This window comes from Sminthopsis crassicaudata, chromosome 3 (assembly GCF_048593235.1).
Source record: "Sminthopsis crassicaudata isolate SCR6 chromosome 3, ASM4859323v1, whole genome shotgun sequence".
Classification (NCBI taxonomy): Eukaryota; Metazoa; Chordata; class Mammalia; order Dasyuromorphia; family Dasyuridae; genus Sminthopsis; species Sminthopsis crassicaudata.
The window spans coordinates 313852556-313865821 of NC_133619.1; the positions used below are offsets into that span (position 1 = coordinate 313852556).

The 13266-nt window shown below is 33.0% G+C and overlaps 1 protein-coding gene across 1 annotated transcript in view; it reads right to left on the reverse strand.

The window, feature by feature from the left end:
* Positions 1–212: 212 nt before the first annotated feature.
* GUCA1C (guanylate cyclase activator 1C) overlaps positions 213–13266 on the reverse strand; it is a 54128-nt gene continuing 41074 nt past the window's right edge. Inside the window, exons 3-4 of the mRNA XM_074301136.1 lie at positions 12392–12479; positions 213–600 (exon numbers count right to left, since the gene is read on the reverse strand). Coding sequence (XP_074157237.1) covers positions 470–600; positions 12392–12479 — 219 coding nt within the window. The 3' untranslated portion in view covers positions 213–469. The remainder of the gene's footprint in view (positions 601–12391; positions 12480–13266) is intronic.

Consider the following 13266-nt stretch of genomic DNA (forward strand, 5'->3'; position numbering starts at 1 on the left):
TTAAAAAAAAACCTGTTTACCGAGTAGTTATTTTTCTGAAACAGTGAACAAAGTTTTTTTTTTGTTTGTTTTTTTGTTTTTTTTGTTTTTTTACCAAATAACTCAATTCTACTTTAAAATGTGATTTGTTGGTGCCGGCATGTTAATGAAAACTAAGATTCTGTCCTTAAGTGATGGGATCCAGAAATGTATCAATCAACTTTATTGCCACATTCTAATCTGCAGGACAGCACAACCACAGATACCTGTTTCATAACTTTATGGACGGTTTCTCAGGGTTGAATATTGCAGTTTTATTTATTAGTATGATTCAAGAATGTTACATCTGTACCCAACAATATCATACACAAAATAGCTATCATATTCATTGAATGTAGGGAAAGACATTTGGACAGAATAAAGGCTTCATAGCTTGTTTCCTCTTGTCTTGAAGGTCCTTGTCCTTGGCCATGGTCTAAAGCAAAGTATCTCAGGTGTCTTCCTTCATCCCATTCTGAATTACTTGAAGTACATGGGAGAAGTCAAAACTTTTGGTAATTATCTCCAAAAGTTTTGGATCTTTTTCTAAGCCACCAATGAATTCTTCTAAAGTTAATTCTCCTAGAATATAAACATATATGAGCAATTAGAGAAAATAATGAATCATCTATTATTTTTCTCACTCTTAGTTTCCCAGATCTTTTCTGGTCTGATAATAATTTCATTGCATTTTTTTTGTAACAGTTTGTTCACCCATTCTCTATTCAATGGACACTTATTGTCATATCATTTATTTTATTGCAGTGAAGAAATAATTTTTATTACAATTACTGCTTTGAATATTTTTAACATATTGCTGTTCATGAATGTATCTTTGTATATCTCTGGTTCTCCAACTGACTATAAGTTCTTCTCAATCAATCAACAACTCAACCAATACGTATTTATTAAATGCTTACAGAGGCTCTTACTAATTGGTAATGAACTCATTAAGGTGCTGTGCTGTTCTGGATGTAAAGCACTTCCCTTCTTGCTCAAAGTCTGATTTACAGAGATACTAAGGGTACATAGGGATAGAGATGATTATTTTACTGATTAATTCAACCTGCTTTAGTCAGTTAGAAATCTGATTCAGGACAGGGCAATTTATATTCTTAAACTATGTTTCTTACAGAATCTGCCTGCCATACTCTATGATATTTGCTGACAGGTGGAATAGAATAAGTGTTGGACTTAGAGTCAGGAAGACCTCAACATCATAACCATTTCTGACATTAATTAGACATGCATAATGTTCTGAACCATCCTGGGCAAGGATTACCACCACTGATCCTTCTCCTGAGAACCACTATGCCTCTGATGATCAAGATTAAGTTCTAATTACTCTCAGCCTCAGTTTTCTCATCTGTAAAATTGAAACAATGTGTTTTAAAGCACTTTGACAATTTTAATTAAAAAAATATTAACTATTATACCTGCAAGACTTTGGGGAAATCATTTAATCTCTCAATTTTCTCATCTGTAAAATGAGAAGATTGGATCGAATGATCTATAAAGTCTCATAAAGCTCTAATTCTATTATCTTAAGATTTACAATGTTGGATTTGAAGTCATTTAGGCTGAAATCATAGGATCACAAATTTAAAGCTGAAAGTAACCTTGGGGATCATCTAATCCCAGATCTAATACTTATTAGCTATGTGATTTGGGGCAAATTTTAAATTTAAACTTAGACTTAAACTCTCTAGATCTCTTTTTCCTTAAATATCAAATGTGGATTATAATGTCTTCATGACTTCACAGGGTTGTTATAAGAAAAGTCAAGTCAAAAGCATAAGTGCCTATTAGTCTAGGCACAGAAATATACTTTATAAACTTTAAATCCTAGAAAAAATGTGAATATTTGAAGATGCGACCAGTTCTAGATGAAGATATGATTAATTCTTGATCAGCAAGGTTGGAGGAAGTCAATGATTGTTGACATTAAGGTAATACTTTATGTACATTATTTAACAAGATTACTTAACAAGAGCCAGGTAAAATTGTAATGAGATTTATTATTTGATAGATGAATAAGCTTAGAGGGGTAATTAATATATTGTAGAGCTAGTCAGAGACATGATTTGAACCAAGGCTATTTTAAATACAAATGTAGTAGTCTATCTATTTACAATGCTAATTTCCTAACAAATCTTGTTGGTAAGAATGATTTAGTGTACTCTCTTTTTTAAAATATGATACCAAGAACAATCCTAGGCAGAATTGGAAAGTTAACTAAATATTTATGAAATATTTATTGGTCTATAATATTCTCCTTTTTCATTTTCAATTCCATACTTCCTTACTTTAGGACTGCCCTCACTGATGTAGGGATCTAATACAAACTCCTAATACTCAGGTCTTATGGCTGGCAGGCTTTCTTCCCCACTAGAAAACTGACTTCCTGCTTATTATCATCCTCTCAAGGCTCCAGGGCCTTTGTAATCCAACCCATTAGTGACTCCAATGGTGGGAATTTTAATGAGGAAGAGCAGTGCCCTTGACCAACCTAAGGATGTAGAGGAGGAAAGATATTAAATGATACTTCTCAGGGGCCCAGTTGTTCTGCCAATATCTGCAAGGCTGGTCCTGAATAGCACATTCTGTTTGAAAAATGAAGTTGCAATGGATTTTTTTTACCTCTTTAAATATCCATTTAGGGGAAAGGGAGAGGGAGATAGTAAAATAATGAAGGCTTCTGAATCTGTGGAGTTGTCAGACCAATTCATTCATTCATTCTATGAAAATTTATTGAGGCTCTATTATATGCAAGGCACTGTGCATGGTTCTGGATTAAAAAAAAAAAGAAATGTAAGACATGGTTTCTGCTTTCAAAGGATTTTGCAATTTATAAGGGAAGATAAAGCATACTAAAATAATAATTATATAGTTCTTTCAGTTTTGCAACTATTTTACATGTTATCTCATTTGTCCTTCCTAATACTCCTATGAGGTAAATTCTATCCTATTCTATTCTATTAATAAATGAGCAATTTGAGGCTGAGGTTAAGTATCTTGTTCAAGGTCACCAAGCAGCAATTTTTCACTAAACTCCTTGAGAAGATTGTCTACAAGAGGCACCTCCACTTTTCTCCTCTCACTCTCTTAAGTCTCTACAATATGGCTTCCAACCTTATCATTCAACTGCAACAATTTCCCAAAATTATCAATGATTTTTTAAAAATAATTTTATTGATGTTTTCTGTTATTTACATCACCATGATATTCCACATATCCCTTCCCCTCCCCATCTCCAGAGGTATCCCATATAACAAATAGTGGTTGGGTTTTGTTTGTTTTTGTGAAGAAGAAATCAGCATAATTGATTGATTCTGTGACAAAGTCCACAAATGCGTGTAACATATAATACTTTCCACTTCTACCTAGAGATAGGTTGGGAGATATCTTCTCAGATCTCTTTGAATTCTGCTTGATCATTATAACTTCATTTTTTTTTTATTTTTTGATGTGTCTTTTCCCCCTCAATTTAAATTGTTCAAGTTACTATGTATGTTATTTTACTGGCTTTGTTTACTTCAATGCATCAATTCATATAGATTTTTCCATGCTTTATTTACTTTCCTTATTTTAGATACATTAATGTTTTCTGTACAGAAGCTTTTTAGTTTCAAGTAATCACTTGTCTATTTTATCTTTTCTAATTGTCTCTGTCTTTTATTTGATTAAGAATCTATCTATACCTGTAAAAGGTAAGTGATGTTTCTCTTCTAATATTTTTCTGGTAGTGTGATCTTCTTCCTGGTTACTTCTTTTCATCATTTTTCTTGATACCAATTATATTAATTGCCAATGATCTAATCTTAACCCTCATCCTTCTTGACCTCTCTGTAACATTTGACACTATTGATCACTTCTTCTTGAGATAGTTGTCTCTTTGGGTTTTGGAGATGTCACTCTCAATTTTCTTCCAACTCACTTAATTATTCCCTTTCAACCTTCTTTTCTGGGTTCAGATTATGCAGATCATACCCTTTTTCTATAGATGTCTCACAGAACCCTATTCTAGACCCTTTTTCTTCTTCCCCTGTCCTATTTCACTTGAAGATCTCATCAGCTCTCATGGATTCAATTATCACCTTTATGTTGATGAGTCTCAAATCCACTTATCTAGCCTTACTTTTCCTGCTAACTTCCAACTGTAATTGGCATCTCAAACTAGATGTCCAATAGACATCTTAATCACAACATGTCCAAAACTAAACTAATTTTCTTTCCTCCTAAATCCTCTAACTTTTGAACTTTCCTGTTACTCTAGAAGGCACTAACATCCTCGAAGTCTCTCAGGTTTACAACCTAAAACTCATCCTTGATTCCTCACTATCTGTCACCCTTCACGTTCAATCTGTTAGCAAGATCTATCCATTGTACCTTTGCAATATCTCTAATATATACCCCCTTTTCTCTTTTTTTTTCTTTGACACTGTCACCACTCTGGTGCAAGCTTTCCTCAGCTTGTTCCTGGGCAATAGCTACAGCAATCTGCTTGTTGTTCTACCCGTCACAAATTCTTCCCATTCCAGTCCATCCTTCATCTATTTACCAAAGTGATTTTCTTTTTTTTTTTTTCTTTTAATTTTCTTATTTTATTTTTTGATAGTTTATTTATATTTTTCCTTTTTAATTATTTATGTTTATTTATAATAAAAACAAACAGAAAAAAAGAAAACAAAACAAAACAGAAAAAGACATTGTCATGTATTCAACAGAATATCAGGGAGGATTCAAAATATGTAACAACAAGTTACCAGTATCCCCAGTGTCTAGTAACTAATAAGTGCTTAATAACCTTTTTTTTTTTTTTTTTTTTTTTTTTTTTGCTTGTTGATCAATTTAGGTAATAGCTAGATGATCTCAAATTAAGAATAAGTCAAGCACAACTGAGATCTACGTTTCTCTTCCTTGTTCAAGATGAAATTTTAGTTTTTGTTTGTGTCCTTTACATTTGAAGGCCAACTTAAATAACTTCTTATATTTAAACTGGATGCCTCAATATGCATGCAGTATCTTCTTGCCTTCTTGTCTTTGATAAGTGCCCAAAATGATCTTTGCTGCCTGCTGAATCCCCACCTAACCTTTAAAGATCAACTCAAATGTTGCCTTCTACATGAAATCTTTCTTCATTCTTCACTAGTAATAACTATTCCCACCTTGGACTTTGCATAGTTTCTTGCTTTGTACCGCTCAACAGTACTTAACATGTACTATTGTACAAGTTACCTCTAGTTATCTTATCTTCTCTCCATTAGCCTACAAGTTCCATAAAGGTAAGAAACTTATCTAGCCTTGTATTTCCCCTTGTTATTGTTCAGTCATTTCAGTCATGGCTGACTCCTTTAGATATCATTGAGGTTTTCTTGGCAAAGACATTAGAGTGATTTACCATTTCCTTTCCTAGCTCATTTCACAGATGGGGAAACTGAGACAATCAGGATTAAGTGACTTTTTGAACTCAGATTGATGAGCCTTCCTTACTCTAGGGCTCACTGTATCTACTGTACTGTGGAGCAGCCCTCCCTATAGAACCCAGTAAAGTTCCCAGAACACAGGAGACTCTAGTAAATGTTTGTTGATTTGTATATTCTATTGAGTAAAATTCTTTCTTGTTATCAAAATCAGAGGATTTTTTTTAATATTTCAACTTTTTTTCTTTTAGGTGGGACTGGATAAAGAGGATAATGGTAATAATTCCTATAACATGATGTTTGTATATCTTTTTAAGCTTTGCAAAATATTTTGTAGAATTATTTTACTTGAACCTCACAATAATCTTGTGAAGTAAGTACCAGAGATATTATTATTCCTGTTTTATAGATGAGAAAATTAGAGCTGAGAAATGTGGTTACTTGAGGAGGATTAGTTAGTCAGTAAATGCCAGAGGCAGTTTAATCCAGATCTTCATAAAGTCAAATGCAAAAGTCTGTTTTATTAATTAAGTACCCTGAGTGGAAAGGAAGGAGGTGTCTTGCTAATAATATGTGCCCTAGTACCTATCTTAATATCAGCTCTAATAGGGACATTGTTTGAGTTTTAAAAGAAATATTTGAATATCTTCTAATTTAGCTTCATTAAAAAGTGTAATCTTGGGTCTTTTCCTATTCAATCTTTGGTAACATACAAGTTGTGATTTAAAGCCCATACATGTTCTGGGATACCAGACTCTAGATATTCAGCCAAATACTATATAGACAAGTATTTTGTGCATTTCATACTGAAGAAGTATTTATCATTTCTTCCTCCTCAAATCACACCAGAATTTGTTCACAGGGAGGATAGTTTGCTGATTCTTTGGGTGAGAAGCAGCTATAGAATTTCACAATTAACTCATTTATTCTTTTTCTCTGGGTCTCCTTCTCTCTATTTGAAACTGGTTGACTTTGCTAGTCTTAAATCTTTTTAGATTTCCTTTCAGCTTGATTTATTTTCTTTCATCTCTCATATCTTTTTTATTCTTATTTCCTTGGAGAATTGTTTTATTATTATTCTTGATTTTTCTTGAGTGTTCTTACAAATGTTACTTTTTATTATTATTTTTGCCTTATTTTACTTAATACTCAACTTCTTTCCTAATGAATCTTCTTCCCCGGAATCTCTGTCTACCAAGATAACTCAAGGAAGGAATATTTCATAATTGTCATCTACTTTCCTATTCAGGCAGAGGGCTCTACCTTCAATGACTTTAGTTACAAAAGCAATTCCTTTTTGGATGGCTGCATCTGTTTTTGTCTCTGAACTCTGTATTTTTGGAGACTCTCATAATTCATATTTCTAACCTCTGTGTTCAGTGATCTTATCTAGTAGCAATGATATCTCACAAATTATTTTTGTTTCTGTCAGCTTCTAATCAATCTGGCCTAGGACAAGTCTGGAGTTCTCCACAGTCACAAGCATTACAGTTCTTAAGACACATACCATTGTTCACTTTTTTAAAATTAATAAATTCTTATTGAAATGAAAGGTGTCCAAGAAGTTGGCAAGTACTTATTTAAAAACAAAGCAGTATATGACAACATATCTTCCATTATTTTTTTCAAAAGTCAGATTTCCTGTGGAATATTGCATATATAACATTTGGTTTTTTTTTAATGTTTTTCAGCTTTGATTAACTTTTTCTCCTTTTTTTCCTTTTATCTTTTTAAAAAATCTATGTTATAAGGAATGGTTCTCTGAGAGAAGAGAATAGGGAAGGAAACACAAAGTGGGAAATGATGCTATAAAAACAAAACATATTAGTAAAATCTTTTAAAAATCTGTTTTAAATCAAAAGGGGTAAAAATATAAATTTTAAGATGCTTCTGATTTTCTTAGCTAGAAGGAAAAAATTAAATTAGATGGTAAACCTAAATTTCCCTCTCAAATCTATAGTCACTATAGATTGAAAATTCAGAAATCAGAGATAAGTGTATTACGGTCTCAGCATTTACCATCCGCTCCCCCAAAGGCATTAAACAATCTCACTCCTTTCTATCCTCTACTACATTTGCCAATGAAGATTTCTTGATTATTTTCTTTCTGCCCAGCAACCATGAAATCCCTGCTCACTGCTATAATGCAGTGACCTTTTCTATAATGCTTCTTTCAATTCTTCATAAACTATTTCCTCTGACTATTGCATTGGATGACTCATTTGCATTATGTTTAGCATGAATTCTCCAGAACTGAATAGACAGAGTCTGGAAGGGAGCATTATGAAGTGGAAAGAATATGAGACTGAAACATAGATTTTTTTTCCCAATTACTACCTATGTGACTTTAAGCAAGTCATTTTACCCTGTCTGGGTCATAGTTTCCTCATCTGCAAAATAAGCAGGTTGCATTGGATAATTTAAATTCCACTCTGAGTTTAAATCCTATGATCTTCTACCCTTAGAGATGGCAAAAGAAAAAAAAAAAGCAAACACAAAAACCCCACAAAAAAAACAAAAACAAAAAGCCCCCAACCACTTTAAGGTTTACCATCTCATTTTATTTTCACAACAACTCTGGGAGGTGAATGTTATTATTATCCCAATTTTAGAGATGAGAAAACTAAGGCAGAGATGGAGTGACATGCTCAGGGATTACACCTTTTAAGTACTTGAGGCTAGATTTAAACTTAAGGTATTCCTAACTGCAGGCCCAACTTTCTGAAATGATGTCATAATTCTTGATTGACATTCAGCTCTTCCTCCCCTGTCCCTTATACGCCCAGGAGAAAATCCAACACTATCAATTTTCCTCTAGATCTGTTGTTTTTGGCTTTACTAGGGAACCATTGATCACTATAATTTCAAAGTGCAACCAGTTCATCTGATTTCATTCCATAGAGGTCAATGGCATTTACTTTGTTTCTTCATGGTAAATATTCACACTAGATATGAACATTTATGGATTATGACTTACTACCCTTCATTTAATGATTATTTTGGCCTTTTTATGAATGAAATCAAATAGTCTTATGGATAACAAATGGTAGATCATGTTATTTTCAGCCTTCCTCTTCCTCTCTATGGCTTTTGGGGACAGGAATTTTGTAAGTTAAACTTTAGGAACCTAAGGACAGATTAGCCTAATTTCACTAGCAGAATTAACTGAAAAATAGATTCCAGTTTGAAAACTACAAAGATATTGTGAGAATTGGATAAGAGTTTAGTATCTACAGAGTTAAGAAACTGAAACCAGAGAAGTATGAAACTTAAGAAATGAAACTTCAAGAAACTTCAAGAAACTCAAGAAAATTGAAACTTAAGAGATGAAACCTGAAAGGTTATAAAAGCTTTAGAGGAAGCTATAAATTAGAATCTGAAACATGCTTTGAGATGTAATCAGGAGTGGGGACTCATCCTCACATGGGGAAATTAGGTTCTCCAGATAGGAGGTAATCTCTGTAGTACTCAGCCAATGGGATTTATGTTTTGGGGACAGGATACAAAAAGGCACATTTTTTAATATTTCATTTTTATTAACCTTTAACTGAAATTAAGTATTTTTTCAGTTATTTAAAAAACATCATTCTGAGATGGCTTTACCATACTGTGACAGGGGTCCATGACATATATACACAAAAGGTTAAGAACCCCAGGACTAGAAAATTTCTCAAGTCAAATATCCATCTCTGAAATTGGTCCTAAATCCACCTTTTTGCTTTCTAATGCTTCTTCTGGTTTTTATATCTCATTCTCTATACTCTGACATTCTGTGTTCTAAGATGGCTTTCAGTTCTGATAATCAGTATTCCACATGTCCTTCCACTTTTAACAATCCTTCTCTGACAGAGCTCTGACATTCTACGTTCCAAGGTACCTTTTAACTCTGACATTCTCCAGCCTATTTTCAAATGTTCTATTCTAACTCTAATTTAATTGCTGACCTTACTGAGCTACTCTGAAAGCTTCCACTGAAAACTCTCAGGCCCCCAAAGTGAGCATAAATGGTATTTCTGTTTTCCAAAAACCTTTAATTAAGGCTATTAAATTAAGGCTAAAATAAATATTTGATTGAACTTGTACTACTAATATGGTATCTAAAGTGCTTTTCACCTTTTCATTTTCAAAGATGAAAAATATCTTTAAAAGATATTTCTAGATATAATAAGTTTATAAGCTCTATTAGACAAGGTAGTCTCAATTGCTGAATAAGCAGCATCTTTAGACTTTTTAAAAATCTGGGCCACAAACTCATAACATTATTAATTTGAATATAATGTATATAAATTCCACTGCATTTTACTAAACAAGGAATTCTGGGGGTGTTAATAAAGCTGTAACTAAAGGTGGGAAGCTAAGATTTTTCCCAGAGTGATGAAAGTTAAAGAGGGTGCTGACGGAACTTTTAGTTCTTCAATTTGTTTGTAGGAACCCTAATGAAGAGTTAAAATGAAGAAATCTTGCTTCTGTCATTACCTCACCTCTCCCTTAGACTTTCACTAGTAGTGGCCATCTCTCCACATCTCACCATGACCTTGTAGTGTCATGGGGTCTCCAAAGGGCAGGAAGCTGGAGCCCTTAGAGAAGAAGAAATTCTATGAGACTGAGGCTAAATATTAGCCATTTCCCAAAGGCATTTAAAATGCATTACAAATGGTCTGTCACTGGTCCATGGGAGGTGGAGTTTATTGGGTTCCAAGGAAGAGGAGAGAGACTTCTAATTTAGCCTGCCCTTGGTCTTAGGGGTCTGAAGTAGGAAGGACTTTGTCTTTTGCATGACCATGCATAAGAGTTGGAGTAGTAGATAACAGAAAATAATAGGTATACATTTACATAGGTTGGCAAAGTCTACAGAGCCACACAGCAATACTGTGGGGAAAGTACTATTGGGATCTTCATCTGATAGAGGAGAAAACTGAGGTTGTGATAAATTAGCTGACTTGCCCAGGGTCATAAAATCCCATTTAAACCCTAGGTTTTCTTGACTTCAAGTTAAGTACTTTATCTGCTATGCTATCTAAGTACCTAGAAGAACCAACCTTTAGGGATTAATATGTATTTAATGAAACTATAAAACTTTGAGTTGACTCAGAATAACTCAGTAATCCATCCTCAATTCAGAAGTCTCATGATGAAATATTCCACCCACTTCCTGACAATCAACTAGGATTTATTAATTGCTTACTATGTGTTAAATACAAAATAAGACATATATAATATATACTTTTGAATATGGACTATGTGGGAATTTGTTTTGATTAACTGTTATTTGTTACAGGGATTTGACTTTTATTTTCTTTTCCAATGGATAAAGTGGCAGGAGGAAGATAAAACAGCTTTTAATTAATTAATTAATTGCTATTTTTATTGATAAATTTAATTTAGTTGTTTTAATTTGTTAATTAATTGTTAATTAAAATTTTTAAAAACATGCTATTAAAATGCTTAGCCATTACACTAAAATTCAAGCTTATTCTAAAATGATATTATCCTTGTCAAGATAGGAATATATAGATCTTTCCCCAGTCCTACAACACATAATAAATCTATATTCCATAGAACTCTTTCTCCTGAACACATCGTATACCTTCCCACTCTAATACCTATTTTATAACAGAGGTTCTCAAACATCCTACTCCTTACATTCTTCACAATTGAGTATCCCAAAGAACTTTTGTTTATAATAAGGTTATATTTATCTATTTTTATAGCATTAGAAATTAAAACTGATAAATTTAAAAGTATTTATTCATTAATATATTAAAGAGAATAAACCCATTATGTTATAAATAATGTTTTAATGAAAAATAATGATAATTTCAGGAAATAGCGAGAACAGATTGTTTTACATATTTTTGCAAATTTCTTTAGTGTCTGATTTAATTAAAAAAAAAAGTTGGATTCTCATATTTGCTTCTGCATCCAATCTGTACAATATGTTGTTTTGATTCAAGTTTATAAAGAAAATTCTGTTTTACACAAATATGCAGTTGGAAAAAAGGTTGACTATTTAATAGGCAAATAGTGTCTTAATATTAACATGAAAAGAGATATTTGACTTCTTGATTCTTTGAATTATCTCTTCCTCCTTCTGATTACCCCCTATTTCATAAGAACTTTGCCCTATTTACTTTGTATACCTCTTTAAATCACTTACGCAGGTATTTTGTATTAAAGTCCTTTGTGTTGGTAACCTAATAATATAGAGACAAATATTGTGCCTTATCTAAACTTTGTATTTCCTTTAACTTTAGCTTAGGAGTTTTCATACAAGATACATACATGATAAGAAATTAATATAAAATCTGATAAAATAAATCTGGGGGTCTTAGTGAACTTTAAACAAATATGAGTCAGACTGTGATATGATAGTCAAAAAAAAAAAAAGAATGTGGGCTGCCTTGAGAGGCATAACTTTTAGAGATAAGGAGGTGATAGTATCTCCAGTGATAGTTATATCACCTTGGAATATTATATTCAATTTTTGAGTTCAATGCTATAATGAGGATCTGTGAAGGAACTACTGGTCTTTAGACGGGAAAGAGTACATTTAAGGACATGTGATGTTGTTCAGTCATTTCAGATGTATCTGACTCTTTGTGACTCCATTTGGGGTTTTCTTGGCAAAGATAATAAAGTGGTTTCTCAAAAATTAGAGGTGACCCAAAGTGGAATAAAAAACCTTCTTCACTGGTAATGTTAAAACACTAGTTACATATCGAAATGTTATAGTAAGAATTCATTCATTTATGGCATGAACTAAAATAATTGCTTTCCAAATTTCTAACTCTCTAACTCAAATTATGTGGGTCTGTGATAAATGCTGAATTGAATATATCTTCCCTTTTCATCACCATCTAACTGAAAAATGCATTTATCATTCCCTATCCTTAAACCACCTTATTTATGAACCATTAGAAAAATGATCCCAGGACTAGCAACTGACTTACCATCATTATTTACATCAATCTTTTCAAATACCAAGTTGGTGAACTCTTCAGCATTCAGGGTGTTTTGACCATTGAGGGTTTGTATTTCCTATAAAAAGAAATAAAAAGGTTCCAACACAATCAACTCAAATATACAATCAGGGGAGGAAAGGTAGAAATGCAATTAGGATTGAAATTAGGATTAGAAACTGAATTGTATTGTTCATTCCCTTTTTAATTGTGTCCAACTTTTCATGACTCCATTTGGGGTTTTCTTGGCAAAAATGCTAGAGTGGTTGTCCATTTCCTTCTACTTATTTTATTTATGGAGACTGACATAAACAGAGTTAAGTGACTTGCCCAGGGTCCCTTGGCTGGGAAGCATCTAAGGCTGGATTTGAATTCAGGAAAAGTAGTCTTCCTGATTCCAGGTCTGGCACTCTATGCACTATGGTACTACCCAGAGGCCTCTAGAAATGGAAATAGGGATTATTTAAAATATTGCTCAGGATAGCTTAAATAAATACATCTGGAATCTGGAGATTCTGGTTCCTTCTTGATGGGACATATGAGAAAGAATATGGCTAGACACTTTTCTTCAGCCTCTAAGAGGGGTTCTAGAGTAGAATGATCTCTATTTGCTTCTCCCCCCTCCCATCACCCAATATTGTTGATCTAGCTGAAAGGATAGATTCAAACCAAAAGTTGCTTCCTTGTTCAAGGGGAGAGAATAGATCTCAGTTATGGCAGACAGTTTTGTCTCATATACATCACTTTATAGAAACAAGTATCACACATAGCAAGAGATACTTAGAGAGTAAACCCATTTATAAATTGGAAATTCTACATATTGGACTATTTCAGAAAATATACATTAATTCCATGGCTGGGAGCAA